The sequence below is a fragment of the Anarrhichthys ocellatus genome, unplaced genomic scaffold (assembly GCF_004355925.1).
Source record: "Anarrhichthys ocellatus isolate YVR2014 unplaced genomic scaffold, GSC_Weel_1.0 scaffold153, whole genome shotgun sequence".
NCBI classification, from domain to species: Eukaryota; Metazoa; Chordata; class Actinopteri; order Perciformes; family Anarhichadidae; genus Anarrhichthys; species Anarrhichthys ocellatus.
In genome coordinates, this window is record NW_022280183.1 from 205608 (window position 1) to 217355 (window position 11748).

General features: G+C 42.0%; 1 protein-coding gene across 2 annotated transcripts; it reads right to left on the bottom strand.

The window, feature by feature from the left end:
- Positions 1-236: 236 nt before the first annotated feature.
- On the bottom strand, positions 237-10967 carry LOC116400186 (occludin-like). Of its 2 annotated transcripts, none has more exons than XM_031877896.1 (10): positions 10891-10967; positions 10310-10439; positions 9455-9531; positions 6768-7485; positions 6301-6465; positions 3318-3433; positions 1720-1827; positions 1343-1514; positions 1038-1079; positions 237-947 (listed from the first exon to the last, which is right to left on the bottom strand). In XM_031877896.1, exons 3-10 carry the CDS (start codon positions 9505-9507, stop codon positions 849-851), a joined length of 1473 nt encoding a protein of 490 aa, XP_031733756.1. In that variant the 5' UTR covers positions 9508-9531; positions 10310-10439; positions 10891-10967; the 3' UTR covers positions 237-848. The 2 variants fall into 2 exon arrangements, with proteins under 2 accessions (XP_031733756.1, XP_031733755.1); XM_031877895.1 differs by having other exon boundaries at positions 9455-9534.
- Between the last annotated feature and the right edge of the window lie 781 nt (positions 10968-11748).

Sequence of the window (11748 nt, forward strand, 5' to 3'; positions counted from 1 at the left end):
TCTCCTCAGCTGTAACATCTGTCTGCTCGTCTCCTCAGCTGTAACATCTGTCCTTAAGGGGCCTTTCTCAATACCCAAGTTCAGAAGTACGGACTTGTGAACTTTTGGAGTCTGGACTCTGAGGAGTTCCTCAAGATAACTTGAAGTGCTCCGCTACAACTGAACTGGTGCAAAGTTAGACCACAAATTCAAGACTTTACATTCAATTCAATTGAATTTATTTTTGTATAGCCCAAAATCACAAATTACAGATTATCCTCAGAGGGCTTTACAATATGTACACATTTGACATCCTCTTGTCCTGGAACCTTCCCACATGTGTGTGCTCCTCTGCCCGCCCTCGGTCAACTTGTATTGATTACATTACCCCTTCTACTACTAGTACTACTAGTATAATACCAGCACAGTTACCATGAGGTGGAACCCATGTTAAGATGTTATATCAAACACAGTAATGCAATGAGCTTATTAATAACTAACTTTTCTTTATTGAAATCTTACATTCCTGCTTACGTATAACAAACAGATATAACTTAATCGCACACCAAACCACGATGCATTCATCAGTTCAGGAAAACAGTCCAACAAGCATGAATTACATTAGTTGAACATGTGTGGAGTAAATATATATTGATGAGGTGGAAAGATTTGTTCATTTGCTTTTGAATAAGAATCAGAAATGAAATTCATCACATTAGAAGACAACCTTCAGGGGACCAAGCCCTCATTTATTTACACTTGGGCCGTTCCTCGTAACACCCACAACGACAAAGGTCCATAATAAGAACAAAAAGTACCGAAAGACAAATGAGTCTCTTTCCGTGCACGCTGGGGTCAGAGGTGGAGGTTCATGGCCGGCGGTCGTATTCGCTGATCTTTCTTTTGATGTGTGACAGTTTGGAGCGGAGATATTTACACCTCTTCTTCTTAATCTGGTAGTTTGGGGACTGCAAAACAATTCAATGTTATTCACCAAAACCTTCTCTATTTTCAGAGGACTGTTTAGAACAACACTGCATTTACTGCAGACGCCTTACCTTCTTGAGATTATTCAGTCTGGTGTGTTCGTCCATGGCATCCTGAGGGTACAAAGACAAAGATGGTGGTCAATGGCTAGGCTGAAGCACTAAGAAGGCTGACTTTGTGTCTGTAGTCCTAGATAAAGGTTAAACAACATTTAAAACTCATAACCAGGGAATTAGGAATCATTTTCCTATCCATGTTCTCATCACTTGACCACTTTCTTATCTTTATCTTAACCTAGTTATATTTGTAATCATAAGCACACATTGTACATGAGTCCTCTGGAGAAGCGTAGACTAACTGGTCCTGCCACACTCACCAGGAACTGTGGACTGCCCTCGCGGTGCTGGTCCAGGTCTCTACCCAGGTCAGCCAGGTCCTGGTTTATGCTGTCCAGCTCAGCCTGCAGGCTCTTGTACTCCTGGTGCTCCTGGTCAAATTCACGCTTGTAGTTCAGACGCTCTTGCTCATCCACGATGGAAGGAAACAAACTGCAGATGAGCACAGAATGAAATTAGGGTTTCATGTGACAACTAGCCATTACTAGCAATACATTTGGTTAGTGTACACAGAAGATGGAGTTCAGGTAAAGAAATGCACACCAACTGCCATCAAAAACCATTGTAACAAAAAAGAAGCTTAATGCAGCTTTTTCGTAATCATAATTGGCGATCAGATCCCGTCACATCCACTCACACATAGAAGTCCTCCTCCTCCTCCAGGTCATCTCCAGACTCTACAGCAGGGTCGTAGTCCTTCAGCCTGGGCTGCAGGCCTCCCACAGAGCTGCTGATGTCTGAGTCTCTGCAGAAGGAATCATTGATTTATACATTTCACCTCCATCACAGCGTTGTTTAGTGTTCTATCTGCATATCTGTGAAGCCTCAACATCTGACTTGATGTGCTACATTAACAGAAGTGTTGCATCATTATTTGAACATTGCGTATATTTTTTATGCGATGTCTTTGACTTTCCTAAGTCAGTGCTGTGTACATTCCATCTCTGTGTTTTAAACATTGCACAGCTCTCTTCACTTCACTTCAATCTTATATTAGTTTTCCCTCACTTTGCATATTTTTTATCTTACTTTGTATAGTTTGACTGTTTTGCCTTTTATAAGAATGATTTTTTGTCAATAAATCTGTTTCTGTGTTTGTGATTTAGATTTCTGATTCTGGTATTTATCCAGTTCAATTCAGCTGACGGCAGTTACACACATTCACAGCTGGACCTCTCCGCTCTGTTGACCACTGAGTTTAAAACCGAGTTCCTCCAAGAAGAATCAAACCGATGCACCGCTCTGAATCGTGTGTATCAATGATGTGCTCATAAGTTTCTTAGAAATAAGTATTCAGCACATGGTCCTGATGAGCAGGTGTACATGGTAGCTCCTGTCATCAGTGTGTGAATGTGTGTGAAAGGGTGAACGATGACACGTAGTGTTAAAGAGCTTTGACTGGTCAGAAGACTAGAAAAGAGAAATACAAGTAGAGTCCATTTACCATAAAAAAAAAGACTAATCGCAAAAATCTTAGTCTGCTAAGAACACAATGACCAATGAAGAGGGGGCGGTCCTAACACTACCCTGACCATGTGCCAGAGCAGAGCATGTCTCCAGATCTCTGATTGGTTCACCCTGTTAACAACACCCACAAAGAGTGAATATTGCATCACAAGTTTGCAGCTGTCATTGTATTTATATGTAGATATATATCTACAAATGTGTGAATATTCTTTCTGTGACTTCACATTCAGAATATGTTTGTGACTATTTTCTTTCTAGAAGTGAAAGTTTCAACATACAAGATCACATTTTTGTTCTTCAACTCTAGAAGTTCTCCAGTCAAGTCAATCACGTCTAGCTTCTGCATTTTACAACATTTATTTTTCAAATCATTTCTACAGTCTTAACTGCATAGCTAATGTGTGTGTGCTTTATTTTTTGTACATATTTTCTGCACAGATTAAACACACTTTACTGTGCTGTATGTACTTTACACTTAACAGTGTAAAGTACATAACGGAGTGATGGCCATCCTATTTATCTGGACCTATCCGTATCATCGTATTCCTCACTGTTAATATTCATATAAAGAATGGACGTCTTGTTTTACTCTGACCCATTTGATTCTTTTGCTTTTGTCCCTTCATATCCGTTCAGGTTAGCCGACCTTTGGAAAAAGCTCAGAGCAGACTGAGTTCACAAAAACCTCCAGTGAACTCATTGGCTTCATCTCAAGGTGAGGGAAGTCTAAAGGACCTCAGGAGGTGCACCTCATGATGCTTAGCTTACCCTGGCAGGTAAAGAGGCCTGTTGTGGTCCAGCTTGTCCACATAGTCTCTGGACCCTCTCACTATGGGATTAGCGTCTTTCACCAGCGACTCTGGGTCACCAGACACATTGGTCACCTGAAGTAACAGAAAAGGTCAGTTATTCGAGCTCATTCGAGTTTGACAGAAAACATGTCACCGTAGAGATAGATATCGTTCCAAGCTTAGTTTTGATCAAACTTCATACGACTTTAGTTCTTAAAAGGACAGAGATAAAGATCAGTTTAATAGTGATGAGCCTGTCTCCTGTAGCTCAGAAGGAGCTTTGTCTCAGAAGATAACCCTGATGATGTCATCAGAGCTTGGGCGAGGAGTGAGCATGTGTAACAGAGTTAAACATGGACTTTATTATTTCTTATTTCCGATTTTAATTTTGTTTGTCATTTAACGATTCTGTTGAGTATGTCAATTGTATCTTAATGAGTTATTTTTATTTCGCGTTATTTGATATATTTAATAGTCCTGTCTTCCCCTCACTATGGTGTTTTGTGTTGCTGAGGGTAAGAAAGTTGTTGCACTGTTTTGTGGGTTTCTTCGGGAATGAAACTTTACGCTCCGCACTATAGTAACTGCTAAGCCGGTCACACTATCTAGCTGTTACGTGTTAATGTAGAGCTCTTGTGGCTGTTTCGCTTAGCCTTTTTGGCGCCATTTGCTTTTACGTCAGGCTGCCCCGTCATATAAAGAACAGACGTAGTGACGCAGAGAGTTCGCCGGTCGCTCCCGGTGTAACTTCTGTTGTTTTGCATGTTTAGGAGCAGAAGTGCAGAATGAGACCAGATGTCAATTTCTGTGTGTTGTACTGTTTTCTGCAGGTGTGTATTTTCCTGTTTAATGTAATCATTTCCGCGGGTTCTGTTAAGTCACTCCACACCATGCACCTGTTTCTTTTGTCCACTAGATGTCGCTGCTTCTCTTTATCCCTGACATGGTGTTCTGTGTTGCTGAGGGAGCAGAGGTGCAGAGGGACACCAGATGTTGTGTGTGTTGTACTGTTTTCTGCAGCAGATAAATGCTGTTAAAGCATCCCCTGAGTTGTGTCCTTCAGTGCCCAGTCCAAGTCGGTTACACATGTATGGAGATTGTAATGAAGAGGGTCTAACTGTCTAATGCATTATGGGAAGTGTCTCCAGTGTTTTTGGAGCTTGAGCCTCAAGATAAATGTGAGGATGTCTGACCTTCAGCTTCTTTTATTTTTGACTGCCTCTCACAACTTAATGAAAGTGCAATATACATCACCAAGTAATATATCTATAGTATATTTAACATCCATGTTATTATAGGGCAAATATATTATTGTTAGACTTTTTCACCATGTCACACCCTGACACTGTAAAATACTTAAATCACTTTACACTTTGTCGTGTCAAGTGAACATATTTAGTGTCTGTATGCACATGCAAAACCTGCATTCTTTAATTTCACTGTGGTTCTATTATATCTATTATTTCTAATCATTTATATAATAGTTATAACAACACAGCAGTTTTAGATTTGAAAAACTCGATGGGCTTTTTGTTCTGCATGAGTCAGCAATTACAAAGAAAGCCATTGTTAAAATCTATTTCCTCAGACAGAAGTGTGCTTGCCTGAGGTTTAGATTACTACAGCACCTTGTGCTCTCCACAGGATAAACATTGTGGCTGCATGCAGCAGTCACCAGGACCAACCAGTTCCTCTACTTCACGCTGCAGGCTTGAATATCACCGATACCATCACGACCGTCAACAGGAAGCCCGAGACAACGTCTCTCAGTCAGTACAACTGCTGAGATGTCATTGCTGGGAAAGGTCTCACACCTGGAATGGTAACTATGCAGGTGTGGAATTGGTTTTCAGGTGAACACTTTCATTTGTGTCACTGTCCTCAAAACACAAACCACGAGGAGTCGTTACTGGAAACGTAAGAACACAGATTTGTTCTATTGTTCTTTTGTACATCTACTCATCAGGAATGTTGTTTAGATGTTGTTGGTGCTAATAGTTGTTGGATGACTTTTTATTTTTACAACACATCCTGCTGCAGCTAAGAGTGGCCCAACAGACCACACCCAGAAACTGCAAATGAAACCATCCCTCCCTGCCCTACGTCTCACCTGACTGACACACACACACACGCACACACACACACACACACGCACACGCACACACACACACACACACACATTACACTCTCTGAAAGAATGTGCCACAACAAGTAGGTAAGAGTCTGTGCCCACTTCCTTGAAGTAAAATATATTGTGTATTTCAAGTCTCTATGTACGTCCTTAAGTCTGTTTACAGATTACAAACATCTTTGTAAAAATAAAAAGCATTTTACAGTTTCTTGTCTAATTCTCATCACACTATAAAGAGACAGACAACGGCGATGGAAAGATACGTTTATCCAGAGATACACTTGTGTGCGCATGATGGCTGACTTGTGTATCCTGCATCTGTTTGGAGCGTTAGTAGTTCACTTCCCCATAAATGAACCCGATATAGTGTGAGTTCTATGTGGTGACCTCTAGAGGAATCCTCCAGTAACAAGTGTGGGACATCGACAAGCCCATGAATAATTCCATCAATGACGCAGGCTTTAGTCTAGGAGAATGCGTGAGCAAGTATATCTCCTCCTCCTTCTTCACGTCCACTTTTCCTGTTTTACTTCCCCTTCAGTAGCTGTTATACATCTTGTTCCACTCTTCATTGAGGCTGTATGAAACTCTGACCCAGAGGTGTTAAATGGGGTTTGATACATTAACACAGGACTGGATTGAATGTTGATTACCCAATCGAGTGTTTAAAATGACCACTTTAAAAGTACATACTTACACTTAGTCCCCATGTATTTTCAAGCACTGTGTTTTACAGTTTAAATGACTATCTGTAATTAGCCTGACCTGATGTACTTAGTTTAGTCTTAGTTTGTTGAATAAAGGCAGATTAAGTTGATCACACACTCACCCACTCCCCGACGCTGTTGTGGAGACCATTATTGACAACCTTCACTTCCTCCCAGAGTATGCGGTCCTGGCCCCAGCGCCTGATCTTGGTGCGAGTCTTGACTGCAAACACCAGCATGATGATGAGGGCCAGAAACACCAGGAAGCCCAGGACGATCGCTATGGCCTGCAAGAACAACAGGACTCCATGTCAGTGGGCCGACATCACATCCACTAAGATAGTAAATAACAGGGACGTCTGGAGGTGGGAGCGAACACACGACTCAAACGTATCAATACTGGATCTGAGTCCACAGAGCAAACAGCCACTGGCTCCATGTTAGTGGGTCAGTTCACCGAAATACCTCCAAAATGACAAACCTATGCTAATAATAAGTAAGTACGGTAAACATTAGAGATGCTACAGTAGAACACAGAATCATTTGTTGGTAAACGGTCAGCAGTGTGAAAGTGAAAGTGAAATCCCACCTCTTGGGGCTCCACCACACAGTAGTGGTAGAGGTACTGGTTGAGGAAGATGCCCTGGGCCTGGCTCTGGGTCTGATACTGGGCACACAGTTGCTGGACCTGGCTGTACTGGATAGACCCTGTAGACTGGGCTGTTGGGTTCACCGACACCAGGTACACGATAGTAGCGATGACCATTAGAAATGCCAGGATGGCACAGATGATGATGGTTGCTAGGTAGAACTTTGGTGAGCGGGAAGTATTGTGCCTCGAAACAACCAACACAAATATGATGAGCACAGCTATGAAGGTCAGGGCCGAGATGGCGATGATGAAGCCTTTGCCGGCTGCGGGACTCATTTGTGATCCTCCATAGCCATAGGAGCCAGCACTGCCGCCGCCAGAGCCGCCTCCATACGTGTTCCCATAACTGCCGCCATAAGAGCCACCGTATGAGCCACCGTATGAGCCACCGTACAAGCCACCGGATGAGCCGCCATAACCTGGCACCAAGCTACCACCACCTCCCAAACCCATGAGGCTCATGTCGTAGTCCCAGGCCAGTGTGGAGGCCACACAGGCAAACATAGCCACACACATGATGATGATGATGATACCGAGTATCTTCATTACTCCAGGTGGTGAAGTCCAGCGGTAGAAGTGAAGCATCTCCACTCCTTGGTAGTAGGAAAAGGCTGGGTTAGACTTGAGCTCACTGTGCCTGTGTCCGCTCTTGTGGCTGCAATAGAAGAGAACAGTGGAGCTGTTTAACACAACAGACTCTGTGAAGGACTCTGTGGAGGGCTCTCAGCAGTGTCCTTACACACGTTTTAAACTGCGTTTTAAAGTATGGAAGAGGAGATTGCAGTCATAAGGGCATATTTTAACAAGGGACATTCATATGATGCAATTCTCAATATGCTTTAAACATATGATGTTAAAATGTCCTGAAGTCACTCGTGAAAGAATTTGGAGTGAGGAGACGGGGCGGCTGATCTTCAAACCAGTGACATCAGAAGTGCCTTTCATCAGAGCTGCTGCACCTGGACAGATGTTTGGATACTGAACTATGTGGTTGACATGGCAGCTTTGTTAAGAGAGAGTAATGTGAATGCTTTGTGAAGTGAACCCACGTGGAACAACATGTGACAACATCAGCTCAAACACAATATTAAAAACAGCTGAGAGGCAAAGAGAAGGATGTTCCCCCCAAAAGAGATGTCATGCTGCAGGGTAATAGTGTTACATATGTGGAGACCACTTGCATAAAATATACTACAACAATACCTTAACCTGTATCTAAAGACTATATTCATTTTCAATGAATCTGCAGATATTTAAATTAGTCGTCCATCAGAAAATAGTGAAGCATGTCCATCACACTGTCCTAGAGCAGGAAGTGAGGTCATCAAGTGCTTGTTTTGATATTCAATCTATACGACAGAGGAAAAGGAAAAGCAACACATGCTCATATTTGAGAAGATGGAAGCACTTTAAAATAGACTTAAATGATGAATCAATTATCAAAATAGTTGCCAATGGATTTTCTGACGATCAATTAATGGTTGTGGCTTTATGTACCCTATCCACATGATCTCTATTCCAGACCCAGAGATCTGATGATTGCTTGATGTTTTCAACACAGTCTCACTCCCTCCTCCTCACCAGAGCTGGTTCAGTGGCCCTAAGCTTGAGGTACCCCTCCTGCATCCCTGTTGGACGTGTCAGGTCCACTTGACTGACTATCGCAGGGGTCGGCAACCTTTTCTATCCAAAGAGCCATTTTGCCCTATTTTCCACCAAATAAAATTCTTCTGAAAAACTATAGTTTGTTGTATTTATGAAAATATAGAACAAGAATAAAGACAATTCTTGACGTTTTTTTGCAATTTTACCTGATATAACAATATCAACCTCTTATGAAGAGGAGAGGTTGCTGCAGCAGCTCAGAAATCATCTCCAGCGTGACACTTTTCAGCACATGCTGTGTGCTTGTTCTGGAAGCATACAGTAAGCCAGCATCGTTGGCAGTGAAAGCAAATGAAGACGTCCACGCAGAGTTAAACTCTCTGTTTTCCTCCGTGACTTTTCTTTTTTTGGATTCATCCATGGATAGTTTACAGAGGGCGGGGGCTGAAAATCATGATACGCCACCTGCAGGGAAAAGCGCTTGACAGGAGTAGAGGATTTAACTGCCTGTGGGAAGAATTAACAAATAAGATTCTGTTCATTCTTGCTCATAAATTATATTCTCTCTGAACACGTTTCTCTTTTTGGAGAACGTCATGTGACATAACTTCTTCGATCGGCACATTGTTCCTGCTCTTCTTTCTATGTCCTCGTCTCAGCCCCGTGTGTCCCGTGTGTGTAAACCTCGCTTGAGTCAGGAAACCTGTCAGAATTTGATTGGCTGAGCTGCATCACCTGATGTGATTTGCACTGCATTGGTCGTGTTTTTCCTGCACCGCCGAACAAATGCCGCAACGGCTGGATAAGACGCGCCGGTTAAAGTTTAACTCGGTTCCCAATATGTATAATTCCGAATTATCTATTGGTTTTTAGTTCCTGGGTCCGGATCCGGTGCAAACAAATATGCTGCTCAGCTAATGCAGAAGTATCTGAAGAGTAAAACCACATACAGTGGCTGAGACATGAGGAGGACAGGGCAGTAGTGGGCAGCAGTGAGGGATAAATGGAGGCCAACTTACTGTTTGCTTCCACTTGGCTTGTGCCCTGAGGATTTGTGTTTGTTGATCGGCATACTGAAATCCAACTGGAGCTCACCCTGCTAAACAAAGACACATATATATATATATAAATAAAAATCAAACAACTACCGATTTGGCAAAAACATAAGAAACGTGACTTTTATAGTATAATCAATATCAGAGTCCGATCAGCGTCCTTGTGGTGCCAGAATGCAGCAATCATCCATCAGATTTACCACCAAACTCAGTACAGGAGCATCTGATGCTAATATTCACACTTCTGTAACAACCCAAGCAACAATCTCTCTAATATACACACACAGATACCATTGGGTACCAATGAGAAGATGATGCAGGTACCTGAAGGTGATTCAGATGATCTATCAAAGAGTTGATGTTGTTGTCATGTTGTGCAGACCTTTCACATGAATTAGCACTTGAAACATATTAGATGGTTTTGTACTGGTACTGACTGAGTATTGCCTGTTTTGCCAATAGGACAAGTTTTGGTATCGATACCAAAACAACAGTGTTTGTAAAACTTACTTTGAAAAATGTCAAAATGTTTTCCTACAAAAGCTTTTTTCCTCACAAAAGAAGTCAAATAGATCAAATGTCATGTGAAACAACTGTTTTATTACTATGTGCTGTGGACACATTTCTGTTATTACTAAACAAGTATCAAGGTTAGAAACAGAAACCAACATGTCAACATTCTGGGTGACGTATTCTGGTAATTATTGTTTTCATGTTAAATTGTTACTTTTATATGTGGGAAGATGATAACGCACCATATGCACATTTAATGTGTGATTAATAGCTTGCTTCATTCAAATCAAATGTGTTGATATCTACCTTCAGCAGTGAGCTGCTGTCTGTTGGAGGAGAAGAGGAGGGCCGCTGCTTTCTGGCTTCAGGTTTGTTTGTGGTGAAACGCAGCAGCAGCAGTGGGGGGCGGAGATACTGGAGCACAAACTGAGACCGTCTGTGTTCACAAACAGAGCAGATGATCAGTCTAATAACAGTCTAATAACAGTCTAATAACAGTCTAATAACAGAGCTGGGGTAGTCTCTAGTGTAACTATACTATTTAATAGTTACATTCAAAATCATTTCAAGTTACAAACAGTCCACACAACAGGGAAATAAAGAAATGCTAATCAAATATCTATGTTTCACATTTGAAAGAAAGCCTTTGAAAATAGCCATGTATGACGTCATCGCTGTAAAGAAAAAGAGCTACAACAGACATTTGTGAAAACAGAACGCAGCGAACTGCTCAACCAAATAAGACTGTTTAAAGATTGCGTTACTTGACCTGCTATCTCTACACCAATGCAATTGTTCTTAAAGCAGCTCGAGCTGTAATGTGTAGATACAGTTCATCTGTCTCTCGCTACGCTCTATATCCGCTAATAATGGTGAAGTTTACCCACCTGGTATCATGAACGTGTGATCCTGATGAGGACAGTACGCTGACGTGATGTACACAAACTACACACCCTAGGCGCGCGCTGCACTGCGCGCTCAGATACAAAGAGACGCGCCTACAGGTGTGTTGATCACGTGGGCTCCTCCCCTTACAGGACTAACCTGTCCTCTCTCCCCTCGGCTTTCATGAGAGCCTCGTCTCCTCCGCTCTTTCTTTCGCTGCGGGGTATTTAAAAGCTCGGAGTTCCACTTGTGACGGTTTGAACTAAACTGGAGTCAAAGTGGAATGAAAATCGTTTCTTTTTAATTCAGCTTTGACTTTCATCAAAAGGAATGAAACAGAGCTTGTACCGCAATATTTATGTGTCATCAATATCTGAATAGCCTAGATTTACATACATTCAGCATCAGTACTTTGTTTTAAAATCAATTTTAGAAAATAATCGTACAGTCTATTACTTTTGGAACTATTAGAAATCCTATTAGACACTAATTAAAGTTAGTTTACTTGGTTAATGCTGATTTTGAGTGTGACCAACAATAAGGAAGTCTTACTTGGTCATTTAAATTTTAAATACAAGCTAAATATGAAAAATAACTTGAGACACTAAAAGATGTGCTAGTCCAGCCTGCGGCTAAACAAAGTCTACAGGAAGACGTGTTGCTAAACCTGATACTGAGATACAAAGAAACACCTGAGCTCAACAAAACCAGTCCTCCAGGCTGTAAGCAGCGAGCCACAACAGCAGCCATCTGAGAAGAGTGAAGGCTCATCAGAATGGAGTTCTGCATGCAGGTCATTGTAGGCTGAGAGGAAACTTAGTGCTGCTGTTTCTTCTTACAAGGGGGGGGGGGGGGGGGGG